General features: G+C 49.6%; 2 protein-coding genes across 5 annotated transcripts; both read left to right on the top strand.

Annotated features, from left to right (window-relative positions):
- The first annotated feature begins 2,031 nt into the window (after positions 1 to 2,031).
- On the top strand, positions 2,032 to 9,728 carry EIF3D (eukaryotic translation initiation factor 3 subunit D). 3 transcript variants are annotated; one of them, XM_074902420.1, is made up of 15 exons: positions 2,032 to 2,143; positions 2,528 to 2,661; positions 2,994 to 3,039; positions 3,432 to 3,568; positions 3,667 to 3,752; positions 4,236 to 4,308; positions 4,445 to 4,557; positions 4,728 to 4,860; positions 5,455 to 5,602; positions 5,851 to 5,981; positions 6,435 to 6,520; positions 6,739 to 6,868; positions 7,329 to 7,471; positions 8,279 to 8,559; positions 9,554 to 9,728. In XM_074902420.1, the coding sequence occupies exons 2-15, from the start codon at positions 2,539 to 2,541 to the stop codon at positions 9,565 to 9,567; spliced, it is 1,644 nt and encodes a 547-aa protein (XP_074758521.1). In that variant the 5' UTR covers positions 2,032 to 2,143; positions 2,528 to 2,538; the 3' UTR covers positions 9,568 to 9,728. The 3 variants fall into 3 exon arrangements, with proteins under 3 accessions (XP_074758521.1, XP_074758519.1, XP_074758520.1); XM_074902418.1 differs by having other exon boundaries at positions 4,442 to 4,557; XM_074902419.1 differs by having other exon boundaries at positions 2,033 to 2,171; positions 4,442 to 4,557.
- A 223-nt stretch (positions 9,729 to 9,951) lies between these two features.
- FOXRED2 (FAD dependent oxidoreductase domain containing 2) lies at positions 9,952 to 19,100 on the top strand. Of its 2 annotated transcripts, none has more exons than XM_074901330.1 (9): positions 9,952 to 10,067; positions 10,649 to 11,194; positions 12,652 to 12,903; positions 13,385 to 13,654; positions 14,382 to 14,548; positions 15,199 to 15,364; positions 15,875 to 16,116; positions 17,013 to 17,183; positions 17,892 to 19,100. In XM_074901330.1, the coding sequence occupies exons 2-9, from the start codon at positions 10,671 to 10,673 to the stop codon at positions 18,155 to 18,157; spliced, it is 2,058 nt and encodes a 685-aa protein (XP_074757431.1). In that variant the 5' UTR covers positions 9,952 to 10,067; positions 10,649 to 10,670; the 3' UTR covers positions 18,158 to 19,100. The 2 variants fall into 2 exon arrangements, with proteins under 2 accessions (XP_074757431.1, XP_074757432.1); XM_074901331.1 differs by lacking the exon at positions 9,952 to 10,067 and adding an exon at positions 10,112 to 10,173.
- Positions 19,101 to 19,688: the final 588 nt, after the last annotated feature.

Raw genomic sequence — 19,688 nt, 5'->3', positions numbered from 1 at the left:
TATAAACTGTATTTCTATAAGTGGATTTTTTCACTAGCAGGGAAAAGTGCTTTAATAATCCCACTTCTGATTAATGGCAGGGTGTCTTGGCAAAGCAAAGACTGCCGCAGCTTCAGTTGTTTCTCAAGGAGGAACTACAAGTGGTAAATAAAGAAGAAAATGCACATGGCCCTGCCTGCAAAATACTGATCTAGACCCTCCTAAGGTAAAAGATACCCAGCAAAATTCTCTAAAGAGTTAGTGTTTAGCCTGTGAGCTGTAGAGATCTGTAAACTGGATCCTGCTCTTTTTACAGGTAGAGAAAATTTCAATCACTCTGGCATGTGAACATCTGAGATGTAATGATTTATTGCCCTCACTCCCTAAGAAGTAGTACTATCCCAGTGACAGACACAGGGATCTGAGGCACACACTGTAGTGAATCACTGGTTCACGGTCTCCTACAAAGGGTGTGGGGCTGAATCCTAACTTTCAGTCCTACACCTCCCCTTCAGCAGGTCAAAGAAAGCCATCAGGGACAATGCAAAACCACACCATGAATACAGCAAGGGGCAACTGTAATTACCATTCTTCACACATCTCTACCTTTCAGTCAAGTGTTTTTTCACAACTTCTATAACACAAAGTCAGTTGAATGATCATACAACTACGACCTGAAAAGTACCTGCTTTTCTACAAAACCATTGCATCATTTGGAACGTATTTTTATTTCAAGAGGCTGTGTGAGAAAATTAAGTCATGCATTAAGTCATGTTTCCTGTCCTGACATGTTGATACACTTTATTGATACACTTCTTGTCCAGAGCCCTCTAAGTCTGTTCTCTATCAAAGTCATAAATCTCTTAACTTCTATCTCCATTTTTATCTGTGAAAAACAGGAATTTACGTACCAAATTTGACAGTAACTCCATCTCACCTCTGTAGAGCAACCTGGCACAACCAGACAGGGACTGCACACTAGTAGTTAAAACCTTATTTTATTGAGGATCAGTGTTCTTCTGATACATTATTTTAGGCCAGATAGTTTGAATTCCAGTTCCTCCAAAGAGCAAAAACCTATTACTGAGATTGGGCAGTCCTTTATGTGGTCATGAAGCCTAAGTTATCATCAAGAGAGTAGAGAATAGACAGGAAGAAATTTGTTAGACAACCTACCCCATCCTGCTGCTATTAGGCAAGTCATTTACACCAAAACTGTTCCCAGCAGACATCTGCCTACTGTAGGCTTAAATATTTCCACTAAGAGAAGTCCCACATTTGTAGTAAGTTTAATCATCATTACCACTGGAGAAGGTATTTCTGACACCTCACTGTTGTTTGAGCTGCCATGCTCTGCCACACTTCCAGCAGACAGAGAAGATGTTTTCTTCCTCTTCATGACAACCAGGTACAAACTGAATGGTTTTGTCATGTGTCACCACAGGTTTTCTACTTGAAAGTCGAACCCAAGCTTTTTAATCAATGGGGCCAATTTACTATCATTAACATCACTCTCTTTCCACTCCTACACGTTTTTGTTGTTAAGTACTAATTAAGATGGAGGGAAATCTCATTAAATAATAGCATCATGACAGAAGGCACAGCAAAACAGGAGGCAAACCAACTCGACCCGTGCACAGGTCACACAGAACGCAGCTCCACGGAGTGCGTGGGCCCCTACGCCCTCCCCACCGCGCCGGCACCCCGCGGCCCCTCAGCAGTGGGGACAGGCGGCTCTAACGCCCCCGGCCACGAAGCCGAACGCGTAAAGAAACTCCGGCTGCTACGAATGCCGTGGTCAGGGGACGAGGCATGGCCACCGCCTCGGCCCGGGCCCACCGGCGCGCTCGGCCTGCGGCGGGATGGATCATAGAGACACTGGTACGCCCCTGCGCGAGCCGCTCCCTCCTAGCCCACCCCTCCCGCAGCTCTATGGCCGTGACGTACTGCGTACTCTAGGGGGGCGCTTTACGGCAGCCGCGCTCCACGCCGCTTAGTGTTTTGTGATTATTTTTTTTTTTTTAATTTTACGACAGCGGTACTTGGCGGCGCTCTTGTCGCGTGACGCTGACGTGGACGGGGCAGGCCGACGGTGCGCGAGGCCCTTTTCCTCGCCCGCCGCTACCGTATCCGCTGTCATCGGGGCTGTGACGGGGTGGTGCAGGTGAGGAGGCCGCTGGGGCTGCTCCAAGGTCAGCCTCCTGTCCTTCTGCCGCTCGCCCGCGGGCATCGGGACCCCCGGCCCCGCCCCGGCGCAGCCCTCGGTTCTGGTGGGGGCCGGGTCCCCACCCCTCCCCCTACACGCACACGGTGGCAGCGGCGACCGGGACTTCCCGTCCCGCCCCGGCCGCTCCCCTCCGTGCGGGCCGATCTGGCGGAGGTGGTCTCCCCGGCCTCCCCTTGTGGTGGCACTGTGCCCTGGCCTGCGCCGGGGCAAGGCCGCGGTCCCCGCAGGGTGCCCCACTGCAGCGGGTGTCACGGCGTGCGGCGGGGTTCGCCGTGCGGCAGCTGAGGGTTTGGGAATTTTTTCCCTTTTTCTACCTTATAGAAGTTTAAGAAATGGCGAAGTTTGTGACACCTGTGATCCAGGACAATCCTTCCGGCTGGGGCCCGTGCGCCGTCCCCGAGCAGTTCAGGGACATGCCCTACCAGCCCTTCAGTAAAGGAGACCGCCTCGGAAAGGTATTTTCATCGTGCCATGGCGCGTTGGGCTGCTGCTGAACGAGTCCTGTGTGCCTTCTGGCATCCTTCCCCTTGCACGCTGCCACTGGCCTTTGCTTCTTATTACTGTGGCTGCTCGTCTGGCATGCTTTGCAGTGCGTCCTAGCATATAGCACAGCTCTGAATAATTAGCAGGGCTGGCAAGTGAAGTTGAGAGTTTAAAAGTATTAGTTTTGAAGCATACAGCAGTGTTAGCTTCTGTTGCTTGAAGTCCTGCACGTATAAAGTCAGAGGTGGTGGGGGAAGTGTCATGTTAATACTCACTTATTTTGACTGTTTATGCTTGTCCTCAGGTGGCTGATTGGACAGGAGCCACTTACCAGGATAAAAGATATACAAGTATGTGTCGTCTGGTGGCTCTTCCTGTGGTTTGTTTCCTAAATTTTTGTTCAAGCAGCATTCCTGCTTTCATGTCTCACACCCGCTCTGGTGGTTACCTGCGAGCCTCAGCAAGAGAGGCTTCTTAAATTATGAAGCGGGCCTCGCCCCTGTGAGAGCTCTGTCAGGCTCTCCCTGTACTTAGGGCTTACTCCTGATTTTTGTACTGTCTTATGATTAGGACTTTTGGGGTAGGCGTGGAGGGGAAGAGAACATGCTGGTGTAAACCAGTAGTGCTGGTTTATGCATCAGACTTAGGTGAAAGCAGTTGGAGGGAATTTTGAGGGAGGAGGCAAAGTGTCAGGGTCCTTTTTCTAGAAGCTTGGTGTCGAGATGCTTTGATTTGTTTCCAGACAAGTACTCGTCGCAGTTTGGTGGCGGAAGTCAATATGCATATTTCCATGAGGAGGATGAGACTAGCTTCCAGCTGGTGGATACAGCACGAACGCAGAAAACAGCGTACCAGAGGAATCGTATGCGATTTGCACAGGTAGTGTGTTTTCAGAAACAGGCTCAAAGGAGAGCTTCAGCAGCACAGAATTACTTTGCAGCTGAAATGTTGGGTTTTTTCTTCCTTCGTGTCTGCAGAGGAACCTTCGGAGAGACAAGGACCGTCGGAACATGCTGCAGTTCAGCATGCAGACACTGCCAAAGAGTGCCAAGCAGAAGGAGAGGTAGGCTGCAGATATGAGCATACCATACTTGGGTTGGAGTGTGTGAACATACTGTTGATAAATGTATGACATTAGTGTAACAGAACTCACTAGAGCAAACAGTCAGCAAAGAAGAATTTCAGGATATTTCAAGTTTGTTGTGCTGATGTCAGCAGAAGTTACAAGCGTGGATTTCAAACCGCTATCTGAGAATTTAGAAGAATTTTTGAATCTTATTTAGAAAGTAAGCATGGTGATTTAAAGCAGAGCATATACTTGTCTGAAAACTGCCATTACAATCTTTAGAGATTAAAATATTTAAAGAGCTGACAGAGCTTTTAATGCCTCGGACATCTTGATCAGCAGATGGCTTAGCAAATGCTTCGGCAGCTTGGTGCCGAAAAGCATTGCTTCTCTGGTGGTAATTTGGAAGCGTAGGAATGGTTGTGGCGCATAGGAATCGAGAACTTGTCTTCATGACTTTTCTCACTTTTGCCATTTTAGAGATCGTCTGCGCCTACAGAAGAAGTTTCAGAAGCAGTTTGGAGTGAGGCAGAAATGGGACCAAAAATCACAGGTAAACAAGCAAGCTCTCTGCCCTCTGTGTTGGTTCAGTTTTTCTGGCTGTGCTCACAGAGCAACTCCTCTTGCACAAATCCTGATGTGCTCTGGCTCCATTTCTCTTACCTGTCCTACCTCTGACTGCACAGCAGAAGCCTCGTGACTCCTCTGTTGAAGTTCGCAGTGATTGGGAGGTGAAGGAAGAGATGGATTTCCCTCGGCTGATGAAGATGCGCTACCTGGAGGTGTCTGAGCCACAGGACATGTGAGTTCCTAAAACAGCTGTTTGCTTCCTGAACTGACCAGATTTTTGGAAAGCAGGAGGGCAAGATGTTCTCATTGAGGTGCCCAAAGCGGCGGAGGGGTCCTGTGCAGTTTGTGGGTGGTGGTATCTGTGGTGAGGATGTCAAGATGGTCCTCCTCTTACCTCTGCAGAGAGTGCTGTGGAGCCCTAGAATACTATGACAAAGCTTTTGACCGCATTACAACAAGAAATGAGAAACTACTGAGGAGCATTAAGCGCATCTTCCATACCGTCACTACTACTGATGACCCAGTTATCCGAAAGGTACACTTACTGGTTTGTAAAACTCAGTAGAGTGTTTCTCAGTGCATGCTGTTAGAAACCAGCTATCACTGTCAGATCAAAGTTAAGGGCATAAACGTTCCAGATCCCAGCTTGCAAAGGGAAAGAAACATTAGCTGGTATTCCTAGGTCCAAGGCAGAGCTAGATTAATGCAAAACTACTAGCCAAGGAAAAGCTGTCATTCTGGAAAGGCAAACAGACTGGTACTTGAACTATGTTGGGAAAGAAACTTCAGTGTCAGAGACCTGGTTCTTAAGGTTTCTGCTTTTGGAGATGAGGAAGACTTGGAAATTTCTCTCTGTGACCTGATCAGCAATAAGGACCCCTGTCTTTTTCCCAGCAGAATTAACATTTTGTAATAGGTTGCTTACTTCCTTGTTTGGATGAGGGTGGGACTGGATTGCTGGGTAGTACCTCACGCTTTGTCTGGAATTGATGGTGCACCTACCAGTCTAGCTTCCTCAGCATGGGAGAAGAAATTTAATGATCTGGTTTGCTAACACTGCTCATCCTGGCTGAAGAAGTGGTCGCTGTTTTTACTGCTGAAACACAGTTTTCTCATCCTGTATCCATAGCTGGCCAAGACCCAAGGGAATGTGTTTGCCACAGATGCCATCCTGGCCACACTGATGAGCTGCACTCGCTCTGTCTATTCCTGGGACATCATTGTCCAGAGAGTTGGATCCAAGCTTTTCTTTGACAAGAGGGACAATTCAGATTTTGGTGAGGAAAAGTCCTGAAAGAAATTTCTGTCACGGTAGCTAAAGGGCCTAATTTTCTTCAGGCTTTTTTGAGTTTATTCTGTGTCTCAGTGTCCAAACTGAGACCCCTGGAACAATCTGATTACTGCAGTATCCTTGCTAGTTGTGGGGGTAACTTCACTATTGGTCTGCTCCAGTGTGGGGCTAGAGACTCACTGAAGCTGATGTACTCTCTCAAGTATAACCACTCGTGTCTGGTTTTCTTCACAGACCTCCTGACAGTGAGTGAAACAGCCAATGAACCACCACAGGAAGAGGGCAACTCTTTTAATTCTCCACGCAACCTTGCCATGGAAGCCACCTACATCAATCATAACTTCTCACAGCAGTGTCTGAGGATGGTACGGTTGAGCAGTGCTGTGTAGTAGGGTCTGTGTTTCAGAGTCTCAAGAAGAGAGTTCATTAAGGCTGCTTTAATACAGCACAGAAGCATTTTGATTGACAGAGCCATGTTATGCTGATGTTCTTTCAGTTTTGAAAGAGGTGGGATTACCTCTGGTGAGCAGTGTGACTTTCTTGTAGAAAGATTTTCATCTTTATTCCACAGCGAAGAAATTTCAGTCCTATTGGTGAAGCAGGCAGACTTCTGAGTACACTTAGTGAAGCTGAAGTGTCAGTAGAAGTACTGTTTACAGCAAAGTGACTAATGTGAATATGAGGCTTCTTATCTGTCTTAATATTTTACTGTTTGTAAGGAAAATTAGCTACTTACTTGCTGTAAGAGAATATTTATGCAGTGGGCAAAAGCTCACTCAGGTTTTTTTCCTAATGTGCACTTTTGTTTTCTTCTGCAGGGAAAGGAGAAATACAAGTTTCCCAACCCAAACCCCTTTGTGGAGGATGACATGGATAAAAACGAAGTAGCCTCTGTTGCATACAGGTATGTTGATCTCTTTCTGCCCAAGTTTGGCAAGGGTGCAGGATGTCAGCATGATACAGAGGCAAAACAAGTTACAAGTGTTAGAAGCTTTACCATGAGTGGGATTCTTGAACATCCTCACAGTGAACAGATAGTGGGTAAATGATTTTGCTAAATGCTTGCATGGATCTGGAAGAGAACAGAGGTCATAAATAACTAGCTGGATTGTTTGTTGGCAGATACCGAAGGTGGAAGCTGGGAGATGATATAGATCTCATTGTCCGCTGTGAACATGATGGAGTGATGACAGGAGCTAATGGAGAAGTGTCATTCATCAACATCAAAACACTGAATGAGTGGGATTCCAGGGTGAGGAAGAACGGGATCCCAAAGCTAGCTTTAACTGTTTCACTGCTGCCTGACATGCCAGGTACAGCAGGCAAGATGAGACAAATATCTGGCAGTGTCCCCCAGGTGGCTGTGTTCCACCAAAGGAGTATAACTTCGGTGGACAAGCAGTGCTGATGGTATTCTCCCCGAGATGCGAGGTAGCTGGTTTGAACGCCCTTGTCCCCAGGTGTTTGGCACAATGGCTGGTCTGTCCCCATGCTTCCCTCACACACTTCAGTGCCACAGATGTCAGCCAGTTCCTGCTGTTTGCATTTCTCCCTTTCCAGTGCAAGGGCTTTCCCTGTAGGTTGCTCTCCGCACTCCCTCATATGGTCTCGTAAGGTGGATAGAAGAAATTTCCCTACATGATGTCAAGATGGCTGAAGAGATGACTGCTGCTGGCTTGTTAGGTTGACCCTAGTTTTGATTCTTCTTTCAGTATTGCAATGGAGTAGACTGGCGCCAGAAGCTTGACTCTCAGAGAGGAGCTGTGATTGCCACAGAGCTGAAAAACAACAGCTACAAATTAGCCCGCTGGACGTGTTGCGCGCTGTTGGCTGGATCAGAGTATCTTAAACTCGGGTAGGATGGAGTTTTCACACCAAGCATTTTTCAGGTGTGCGTTTTCCATGATTTAACCCAGTATATGTCAAAGTGAACCATTTGTAGAATGCGTAATCATAAAACCACACCACATTCTGAGTGGCCAAGGGGAGAAGGCTTGCAGTGAGCACACCAACTTTGGTGTAATCTGCTTCCCGTCAGCATCAGGCTGATGTGCCCCGTGCTGTGACCTTGTGAGACCTCACGCACATGATGGACAGGCGACCTCTTGCGGCTCTCAGCCTGTTTGCCAAGACTGCTAACGAGAAATAAATGCAGTAACTGTGCTACCTGTCAGGAATGTGATTGAGATCCTTAGTGCCCTGTTACTGAAAAACTGGGTGGAGAGGAGGTATCGTTACAGCCCTTTTTGAACTGTTGGCTCAAAATCAGTTGAGTCTGTGCCATGGATAATGAACAAGAGGCGTTTTTTAACTTGGTTCTGGTGGTTCTGCAATCCCAGGTTTCATTCTTGGATTATGGGACTGATGCATTTGCATCTGCTTAATTCCAGACTCTGGGCTAATCACGCTATTGTTTCATTTTAATCTGTGTGACTTAATTCTTCTGTATCTTATACCACCCCATCTGATTTGGGGTGGTAGAAGGATTCCAGGTACATTACTGATTGACAGCTTGTAGCCAGGAGACCTTCTTAGCTTTCAGCCCAGAAAACACAACTAAGATGATCATGGTGCTTTTCTTGATGTTGTTCTTCTGCTGGCTGGTCTTAATCTCCTGATACTCCTCTGGTTTCTTCTTCCCTGCCCCCCCCCCCCCCCTCAGGTATGTATCCCGTTACCACGTGAAGGACTCTGCCCGCCATGTGATCCTGGGCACACAGCAGTTCAAGCCGAATGAGTTTGCCAGCCAGATTAATCTGAGCATAGAAAACGCCTGGGGCATCCTGCGATGTGTCATTGACATCTGCATGAAGCTGGATGAGGGGAAGTACCTCATCCTCAAGGACCCCAACAAGCAGGTGATCCGAATCTACAGCTTGCCTGATGGCACTTTTAGCTCTGATGAAGATGAGGAGGATGAGGAGGAAGAGGAGGAGGAGGAAGGTTTGTAGCATACTTTGTGATTTATACTTTTAAGTGATCTACTGGTCTTGATGCAAAGGGGTGAACTGTGATGAAGACCAGACAGATTGAAAGGGTGAGATCTGGCTAGTGCAAGGGCAGGAGTGAGGCTGGAGAATATGTGGTCCCCAGGGTCAGACTCGGTGGCAGGAAAGGGGTGAGGGACATTGGGAGCACTTGGAAGCAAAAAGAACTGAGAGTTGGAAATGCAGATGATATACCTTTGTATGGAGATGGAGTGAGGACTGATTTTTAGCAGGAGTTGGGGAGAAGACCCAGATCCAGAGCACCGACTGGGAATACAAAGCCTGCCAAGGAGCCCTTTGTTCAGCAGCCCCAGGATCTGGGGGAGTGGATGGGTGCTCATCTATACTGGTGCTGGGATATTTTTTTTTACTACAGTTTTAGAGATGGGAGTGACTAGAATACAACACATTTTAAAATGTGTGGTGACCTAGTCTGGTTGAGGTAACTGGGTGAAAGCTTTGATCAAGTGACTCTTGAACAGTTGTTAGTTGGTCAGTCTGGGTGTTTTGGAGGATTGGTGGTGCCACGGTGGACAACTATTGTGTTTGCTTTGCTGCCTAAAACCATCTGTGATTTCTGAGGTGTGATCTGCATATGCTCTGTTGACAGTGGGAAACAACTTGACATAGAGCTCCTGCTTCTGTGATACAAAAAAACGCCTTCTGGCTTTTTTTTTTTCAGGCTGTAAACTTAGCCTGGCTGCTCTGATTTTTCATTAGGGAGATTTTAGGTCCCTATGTAATTTGCTCAGGCAGGTAGATTGTGTAGTTCCAAATGATGTGTGTGTGTGGTGTTGGCTGAGAGACAGGGTTGCAGGGGATGGGGGGACAGGCACAATGAGGTGGGATCAGTCTCCCTGTGGTGGCATTTCCTTAAGACAGGGTTTATTTTGGGGTGGTTTTCTATCTCCAGCTACATTTGCATTGTCACTGTTTCTCTTTTCTTTCAGAGGAAGAGAGCTGAACCCTGCAGTCCAGGAGAGGGGGGGGCTGCAGGGCCTGGGCCCCCCTCACTTTTCCCTGCCGGTGGAGGGGAGGATGGGTTCTGCCTTCCCACCCGACTGTTCTGCAAATAAACTGAGCGGCGCGGGGAGGGGGGGGAAGCAGAATAAAGTTACTTGTGTTCAATGACGTGGTGGTATGTGTGCGTGCGTGCCTGGAGGGGGCGGGCGGGTAACGGCTGGGGTTGGGCGCGCCGCGGCCGGTGGGAGAGAAGCGGCGGCCTGCCTTCCCGGGCGCGCCTGCCCCTTTAAGCGCCCGCCCCGCCCTCCCTCAGACACGTGGTCCGCGTGCGGCGGCGCCGTGCTGCTGGCGGCGGGAAGCCGCGGCGGCGTCACGTGATGCGGGGCGCGCACCTCCCCCACGTTCCCCTGTCGGCGGGCGGCCGCGCGGTGCCGCCCCCGCCAGGCGCCGCGTGCCCCGTGCGGCGCGGGAGCCGGGCAGCGCCGGAGCTCCGCGGTGCAGGTGCGGCCGCCGGCGGGGCCGGGCTGGGCCGGCCGGCTCGCGGTGTCCCCCGTGCCAGCTGCGCCGCGCGTCACGTGCGGAGCCTCGCGGCCGCCGGCCACGCCCCGTACGCCATTAAGCGCGGGCGGGGGGGGAAGGGGGGGCATTGGGGCCGAGACAGGTGCCTATTGGCGAGGGCAGCGCGGGGCACCCCATCTCCCATTGGCTGATGGGCTTGCACCTCGCTTCCCATTGGCTGTTGGGGCACAGAGGCACTGTGGGGGCTTACAGCCATTAGCCCACAGGTGCGGCCCCCCTTCCCACCTGGCGGGCCCCACGCTCGCTGCGGTTGGCTCGGGCGGGGAGGCCCTGTGTGCCCATTGGCTGGAAGACCTGGGACCCCTTTTGCGGTTGGCTGGCGGAGGGAGCTGGGCCCTGCCCCAACAGCCCCACCCTGACCTGGGGCCCTGAGGGGCCCTTGGCACATCATGGTGGCTGGGCCTGGGCAGGCAGGGGCTGGCCAAGCTGGGGGCCTCTTACCAGGAGGCCTCTGCCTACCAGAGCTTCTTGTTCATTGTGACACCTGGTCCTCTCCCCTGCAGGGGTGGCCATCCCAGTGCCACCATGGCCCCAGTAGTCTGCGGGATGCTTCTGGGGCTGACGCTGTACGCTGGCCACCTGTGTGCGGTGTTTGCTGCTGACTTCCTCTACCATGACTACTGTGTCATTGGGGCTGGCCCCTCGGGCTTGCAGGCAGCCTATTTCCTCCAGCGAGCTGGCCGAGACTACGTCATCTTCGAGCGGAGCCACGCTCCCGGCAGCTTCTTCGCCCTCTACCCTCGCCATCGCAAGCTCATCAGCATCAACAAGCGTTACACAGGCAAATCCAACAGCGAGTTCAACCTCCGCCATGACTGGAACTCGCTCCTTAGCCACGACCGCCGACTGCTTTTCCAACGCTACTCCCGCGACTTCTTCCCTGATGCTGACGCAATGGTCCGTTATCTGGAGGACTTTGCCTCCCTGCTGAAGCTGCGAGTTCAGTACAACACGGCCATCGTCCACGTGATGCTGGAGAAAGACATACAGGCCTGGAACGGCCACTACTTCCTCCTGACTGACCAGGACAGGCAGAACTACAAGTGCAGGTAATGGGTGAACCCAGGGCTACCCGTGCTGCTCTCCACAGGCATCTTCAGTGTCACAAAATGGCAGAATGAGTTAGGTTGGAAGAGACCCATAAGGGTCATTTTGTCCAAGCCCCCTGCCCAAAGCAGAGCCAGTGATGTCAGGTTGCTCAGAGTCTTGCCCTGTTGAGGTGTGAATATCTCCAGGAATGGAGATTTCACAGCCTCTTAGAGCCTTAACCACTGTCACAGGGGAAAAACGTTTTGCAGGGATCAGCGGGGTTGGTGGGTGGAATAACTGCTCCTGGGAAAGCACTGCCTTTTGTGAGTGGTGTTATGACTTAGCCGAGGAGCTGACAGGGCAGACACAAACTGGATGTGATTATCATCACCGCAGGTTCCAGTCTTGATAGGTAAACTTGAAATCACTTTTGTTTTATCACTAGATGATTGCTCTCTGTGAAAAAAGTAATTCAGTTGTAATTGTTGTAGCCACTGCTGCCTTTATTACAAACTCAAGTGAGTCAGTGCAGAGACACCTCGCTTCTGTTAACCCGCACGTGCTTATAATTATGCCCCAGCCAACCTGAAGCCCTGGGCTAGCACAGAGCTGGCAGGGGGGAACCAGAGGAAAGTGGGGCTGCTTCAGTAGAGGGAGACGACTGTCATAAATAACTCTCCAGGCTGCTGGTCCCTCAGTTCCTCTTCCCCTTGTCATACTTCTGTGTGTGTAGCCCATACTGCCACCAAGCTACATTCATAAAAACCTAGAAGTTACTTGTGTGAATGTACAGAGTATATTTCTCACTTCTGAGAACCTCAGCTCTACAACAGCAGGTCGTGCTAGCTGTCACTTGGAGGTGTGCTGTCTGGCAAGCTTGGAGGAGACAGGAGGCAATCTCAGACACTCACACACCGGAAGTGAGTTGCTCTCTGGAGCTGTGTGAGTAGGGCTGGGACAGCAGACAGTGCTGCTAGCTTTGGCTAGTCACAAACATTTCCCTAAGGTACAAGTAAAAGTTCTTATGGAGCAATGTAAAAAGATTACTGTACTTAATTTTGGTGTTAACAATTAGGGATGTTGCTGACATGTTTTTAGGGCTAGGAGTTACATTTTAAAATATCAAAACCATTTTCTATCCTTCTTAAAAATTGCTTTTGTTCTGCTATACTAAAAGGCAACACAAATTTTAAATCAAAGTAATTTTTTATGCAACATACAATCAACCTGTGAAACTTTAGTATTATATATATCATCAGTGAGTACATAGGAGTAGTACTTGCATATTCATGAACAACGGAAGGAGAGAGATATGTACAGCACCCACACTGACATTTACTATATATAAAGATGTTTCTAGTCATCTTTGTTGGCCTGAGGGTAGGGAAGAGGGGAGGGGGTTATTAGGTGAAGTTGGGGAGAGGCGGCCCTATTCCCATAATTCAGGCATTCCCTAGTGCTATCCCTGTTTTTGCAGCTCTTTGTTGGTTGCCACTGGGACATGGGTCCCCAACGTGGTAAACTTTCCTGGCTCAGAATATGTCGAGGGTTACGAGACTGTGTCCATCAACCCGGAGGATTTTGCTGGCCAAACTGTGTTGATCTTGGGCCGAGGGAACTCAGCCTTTGAGACAGCAGAAAACATTCTGGGTGTCACGAATTTCATCCACATGGTGAGCCGGTCCCGCGTGCGCCTTTCATGGGCCACCCACTACGTCGGGGATCTGAGGTAGGAAACTGCTCGTTTTCCTCTTTCTAATACAGCTGGAGTACAAACAAGAAGAATTGCTTCTTGCCCAGGTGATGAACCACAGTGACACAGGAGGTGCTGTGGTCCTGTGGGCTGCAGATGAAACACAAGGCTTTCTCTCTTTCGGTTCTTGATTTAAAGCAGTCCAGGCTGCAGTTGTTGAACACAGGAGCTAGATGAGAGTGCTTCAGGGTCTGTATGAAATAGGGAAACATCCCCTTGGAAACTATCATTAAAAAGTGCTGGCTTCCAAGTCGTTTCCTTGCTTGCAATCACAGAGGAGAGCTGAGAGGTTGACTACATCCTGCAAGAGCAGCGAGGGTGTTACCTGTGCTGTTCCTGTGAGCCCTGAGGTTCTGGGAATAACCTTTGCACTGAAGGGAAGTGTGGGACGCCTGGTAAAGGTGTCCCATTTTCAGCAGCTGAGACAGCCCTTCTTACATTCTCCCTTTTTTCACAGAGCAATTAACAACGGCCTGCTGGACACCTACCAGCTGAAGTCTCTGGATGGGCTTCTGGAGGGTGACCTGGAAGATCTGGCAATTGTCAAGGACAAGAAAGGGAAGCTGCACATCACGCTCCGGTTCTACCTGGAGAACAGGAACACCAGCGGAGGCATCGATTCCATCACCCTCCCACAGGATGAACTGGATAATTTTGCCACCCGTGCACCTTATGACCGTGTCATCCGCTGCCTGGGCTGGAAGTTTGACTTCTCTATCTACAACAGGTGAAGGAGAACCAGGGTCTCCAGGGAAGTAGGTATTTAGAGTAAAGGGCCTGAGTAGGGAGGAAGGGGTCCTCTCCTGGCAGCACTGCGTGGACCTCCACGTGCTCTGAGCTACCTGGTGCTGCACAGTCCTTTGTTTACCCTGCAGCTGTGGCTGTGTCCCCGTGGGAACGTGTGTGCCATGGCCCTCTGACCAACAGACTCTAGGGATGAGCAGATGGCAGTGTTGGGACACAAATGGCATGTGGGTGACACAGAAAAACTTGCGCATTTAGAACTTAACATCCTGACCTGCCAGATCACATGGAGAGGGCTAGCAATGTTTTTGTGTTTTGCAGGTGGGTTTTGGGGTTTTTTTTGGAATGAGGTTGGTACAGGTACAGATCACTACAGAAAGGTTTTGTCCTTTTCCCCTGAGGACGCAACCTTCACACAACCTTGGTTTGTCTCCTAGTACATCCTGCAGTTGAAAATGATACTGCTAACTTCACTGTCTTCCAAAATTCACTGTCAGTGGCTCAGGCAGGAATTTGATCTTGTCTAGAGCTGCCTTGAGATGAGCACCCTTGGCTTCTGGAAGATCCGCATTGTAGTAGTAAATCCCACTGAAGGCAGTGGGGGAATGAAGCTGTGCAGTGGCTGCAATACAGTGTGTGCCTTATCAGAAACTTTTTATTTTTCCACCTCTGCCGTTCCTGACAGCCTGCTCTTCTCTTTTGCACATCAGATCCCTTAGAATGATGCCAGGAAAAGGGAATAAAAAGAAGTATCCTCAGATCAAACCCAGCTACGAGTCCAGAGGCACTCGGGGGCTCTTTGTTCTCGGCACTGCTAGCCATTCTGTTGACTTCAGGAAATCTGCTGGGGGATTCATTCATGGATTCCGGTATACAAGTGAGTACTGGGGTGTACAGAAAGGGCAGAGGTGGGAATTGTTCTTCCCTTCGAAGGAACAATTGATAGCTTACTGCTGGAAAGAGATCACCCCTAGTCCTGTGCTGACAGCAAGAACAGCAAAACACAGCCAGGCTGCAGCTGCATTGTCTGAAGTGGAAGAGAAGTGACTTGGGGTCATATCTGAAGTTTTTAGTTGTCTTTGTTTTGTCTTGTGTCTCTCTTGCCCATTGTCTCTTATTTATGTAACGCAATAGAATTCCATCTGCCAGATGCTCTGCCTCGTGACAGGCTGTGGGTGAGAGGTCTGTGCTCTGGCATTAAAACCCAGCGGCTTTGGGCAGTAGAGAGAATTCTGTCTTACATGCGTGTGCCCATCCTTATCATTAAAGGACTGCTCAGAAGTAATGAAACATCCCCAAGGACCCCCACCCCCTCACCAACCACTTAGCATCACATCAGCTTTCAGTGGGCATCTCCACTGCAGTTCCTGGTGATTGGGGTGGGAGATCCTGAGCACGGATGAGCTGTAAAGCTTATTTATAGTGTCCTGCCAGTATCTGCATGTGCCGCAGCAGAGCAATTGGATTTCTTAAAAGCATAACCTTGGATTTTTAAATAAGCTATCTTTGTTTCTCTCAATGTTTTAGCTCGTGCAGTCCACCGCCTATTGGAAAACCGTCACCATGGTGTCCCCTGGCCATCCACAGTCTACCCTATTACACAGCTGACCAATTCCATCATCAAGCGGGTGAATGAAGCCTCGGGCCTCTACCAGATGTTCAGTGTCCTGGCTGACATCATACTGCTGAGAGAGTGAGTGAGTAATTATTCCCAGCACTGTATCATTTCATTCCCTTTTCTTTACCCTTGCTTCCCATTGTACCATCACACAAATGGCTCTGTTGCTGCTTAGGGATGTTACCGTCACATAGACAGCCACTTCAAAACCTATACCACTGCCACACCTAGTGCCAGTATGCCTAATTCTGCCAATTACGTCTCTCTCTTAAAGGGCAGATACGGTCCAGACCTTCCCTCTAGGCTCAGAGGTGTAGTACCCTTTTACTGTCCCCAGGGAAAAGCTTTCCTTGAGCAGTGCAAATGTAGAGAGAAATCCCATAACCCAGGAAAATAATGGAGTCTTGTAACAGTATCTGCAGCCTTCATAAGGTCTGTGTTGAGTTCAGCCCAGATCTGTCATGTCCAAAAATAATTACCATCTGATGACTCTTTGACATTAGCCTCAACCAGCTGAGGGGGTGTTGGATCCCAGCTAGCTTTTCTCTGGTAAAAAGGTCTGATGGTTTTGGTTGCAATTCACAGGAATGCCACAGCATTTGAATACCTGGAAGAGTACCCGATTGGAGTCCTGGCTGAGCTGGAAATGCAGACAGGGAGAAAGGCTCCTAGTGGACTGTTTGTCATCATCATGGAATATGGGAGGAATTTCTCTGGGGCTGACAAGGATGTCTTCTACTACAACCGAGCTGTGGGAGAGGCACAGCATGCCTGGCAATCCAACTTTTTGCACCCTGTTATTTACTTTTACAAACAGCTCCCAACAGGTAGGCTTTCCTGCCTCTCTCTGCTAATTATCTGATGTGAGCAAAATCGAGAGAGATGAAGATATTTCAAAGCCAAAGAGGGGGGTGGGTACCTGAAGGCATTGCACACTCTTCTCCTCCACTTCCTTCATGTCCATCCTCTAGGGCACCCGCCACCGCTGTGTGAGCTGAAAAAAAAGCTGGGAGTTAGCAAGAAGTTTCCATTGGTCAGACTAATACAGGGGGTGGGGGGTGGGTGTTGGGGGGTGGGTGTCATAATACTTCATATTTGAGAACAGGAACAAACAGACATGCTGAGAACTTCCCCATTCCCCAAAAGGGGAACATTTCTTCCCTTTGGCTGGCACCGTGCGTGTGTTTTGCAGAGTCCTGGCAGATGAGGCTGAGTTGTTCAGTGTTACCGCCACAAGAAAACTGCTCTCTGTGGCTAGCCCAGGTAGAGGTCACGCAGTGACAGAGGCAGCCAAAGGCAAGGGTTTGGAGATGAGTGTTATACCCAGCAAACAAACACACTCAGAATAGATTTCCTTGGGAAATGAGTGTGCTGAATCTTCATCTCCAGAAACCTAGGGTCACTGTCCAGCCTGCCTTGTACAGAAAGAAGCGATGGGGTAGCATCATTAAAGCTTCAATGCAGCTCCGCCTGTCTGGCAGCCCCTGCCCAGGGGGAACAGGAGTGAAATGACAGGAAGTGCTGCAAGCAGGGACAAGGGGCAACTGTGCAGTGGCAGGGCTGTTGAGAACAGAGCTAGTGGAGGGGATTGCAAATGAAAGTAAGATAGGGATTAAAAGGTCAGGACAAAAGCTCAAACAGCTGTCCTAGCTGCTTTCCACTCCCCAAGCTCTTTTTAATGACATTTTGATACTGAGAGATTCACTTAATTTTCTCTCGGCAGAGCGTGAGATGAGACTTCAGCACCCAGATTGGCCTCTCCCTCGCCCAGATGCCATCCATCACATTGTGGAGGACTTCCTGACAGACTGGACGGCCCCTAATGCTCACATCCTACCGCTGAGGCGGTTTTTGGAGAACTGCCTCAGCACTGACCTGCGCAATTTCTTTGCAGGTAATTTGAGCATAGGGTTGAGGAGGTATGTGAGGGACAAGTGACAGGAGCAATCTCTTCTGCAAATAGCCGAGATCTCCCTGTGGCGAGCTGGTGGTCTCATCGTCAGTCACACCTCTCTGATGCACTCCCACAGACAGTAAAAAGTGCTGGTGCTCTGTGTATGTTCCTAAATAGCCTTTGCTCTTGCTCATCACCAGAAAGAGACTGCCCCAGGGTATGAGGTTGGGTTCAGTCCCTTTTCTAGCTGCACCTTTCCTTCCTCCTCCATGATCTGAACATTCCTTTGTGCCATCGGGTACCAGATCTCTTTTCATGTACTGATGATGGGATTGCTTTCCCCTGGGAAATGGGAGTGCTGGGATGTGAGAGCTGGAGAGCCTCTACTGCCTCCTTTCCTGGTCTGAAGACTGGTCTGGGAACTTCCTGCGGGAACCCCATGTGGCACACCGAAGGAAGCAAGTGGTGCGAAGAAGATGCCAGAGGGCTGCAAGCTCAAATCCAGCTCCTTTTCCTCTCAGAGTACAGACTGGAGATCCCACCCTGCACCTCCTGAGCTCTGCAGAATTAAGTTGATTACTCTGCCACCATCCAGGGCAGGGGGGCAGCTGGGAAACCAGTCACCTTCTCTCATCCTTTTTGCCTTTCGTTTTGAGTTTATGAGAATTTTTCTCTGCTGAGTCTGATTTTTGATCCTTTCCCCTGCAGAGTCCTGTTTCCTGTTTGCCTTCACCCATCAGAAGCTCCCTCCCTTCTGTCGTCAGGGGTACATGAGACTGCAAGGGCTCGTGGGGAGCGCGGGGCTCCGGCGCCACGCAGCAGAAGCTGGCCTGCTGGAGGATTACACTCTCACAGACTTTTTGGGTGACAGAACCCCTGACAACCACAAAGGGTCACAGGACCAGCTGCTGAGAGATCACGTGATACCAGTTCGTCCACTGCAGCATCTTGTTTATGCCAAGGATGAGCTTTAACCTTTCTCAATCCACACTGAAACCCATAGGTGCTGTTGTGACAAGATTGTAACAGAGATCCACAGCAGGATTCTGTCTTTTCCCGTGCACCTCTTCCATCCCCATGCCTTCCACTGATCATGAGTTGCCAAAGACCTGCTCAGATCTTGCTGTTACAAAGAGGACCAACATGCTCTGAAGGATAAGCAAGGGGCCAAAATCCAGTGATGCTGAGGCTCCCCCATTGTCCTTGCAGAGTTCAGAGTTGCCTGAAGGTGGTGTTTGTGTTTATCTTGCAGACCAGTATCTGCAGCGACGTCCAGGGGTCACAGAAGAGAGTGCAGGAACGCCTAGGTAAATTAAAATGTCACGTCCCTCTTCAGAGGTAACCTGCTCACACCTTCTGGAAGCCCGGTGCAAGCTCTCTGGTCCCTGGGTGCCATACATTGCAGATACTTAAAAATCTGTTTGTGTGCTGAATCCTGAAGTGGTACTCCAGGCAAACTTCCTGATATTTTTCCTGCATTTGAGTTAGGGCAGTTCAGAGTGGAGAGGGGTGTTTTTTAGGTACTGTATAGGTTGGATAGTTTGTCATTTCCTGGAGAGCACTACAAGGGACACTTCCCTCCACGAAGGATAAGTAGCTTGCCTGGAATGCCTGGGACACAGAGACTTACACTGAGTTTGGCTCCACTGTCCTCACATTTTTCTTCTCCTGTACCAAGAAGCCTGAAAGGTTAGCCCCTGTCTTTTATAAAAGCATGGCCAATATTTCTCCTATTTGCACTATGTCCCATCAAGAGAAAGTTTTGGGTTGACTTTGATGTTGTTAAAATGCTTGTTTTCTATTTTATTCCTCTCCAGTCACCTTGAGATCTTACCGGCATTGACTGGGAGGCTGCTTGCCCTTTATATTTCCCTCTGTCAGCCACATGCATTTGTCCATCACCTCCCGGTGGGCTCCTTCGACAGCATCAGAGTTCCAAAGCAAGAGCAGTTTTGATCCTGACCTTATGATGTCCCTGTGATTTCTAGGAAATAGAGGGGGGGTAAGAGAGAACAGGACTTTACTTCCACACGTTTTCCAACCCCTTAGCATCTAGAAAAATAAACCCCTCTGCACTTGTGCTTCCTGATACCCCAGACTGAAAGGGGGGGGGCTGTACCTACATGTACATAGAAGTCCTCCAGTCCTTCAAATTGAGCTGCTGCTTCATGCTAGGAGAGGCTGGGGAGCAGAAGAGGTGAAGGAGGTGACAGATTAGTTCTTGCTCCTCTCTAGGAGTACTGGGCTACACTGCTGATGCTGCTGGAAGACCTTATGTGTTCACATGCAGCTGGAAAGGACAAGCAATCACCTTCTCAGCTGGCATTGACCACCATCCTTCTGTAGGCTTTGCCCCCACTCCAAGGCCAGAGGCCAGGCTGGGAATGGCTCTCGTGGCCAGTAGTTGCCTGGGTGGTGTCACTACTTTCTACATCCTTGGCGCCACAGGCTTTTTATTTTGGGATTGTCCAGGGGAAGAAAAAGGCCTGTGACTGAATTGGGTTG

Source organism: Athene noctua, chromosome 3 (assembly GCF_965140245.1).
Source record: "Athene noctua chromosome 3, bAthNoc1.hap1.1, whole genome shotgun sequence".
NCBI classification, from domain to species: Eukaryota; Metazoa; Chordata; class Aves; order Strigiformes; family Strigidae; genus Athene; species Athene noctua.
The sequence above is the reverse complement of the archived record's forward strand: the minus strand, read 5'-3'. Positions and strand labels throughout refer to the sequence as shown.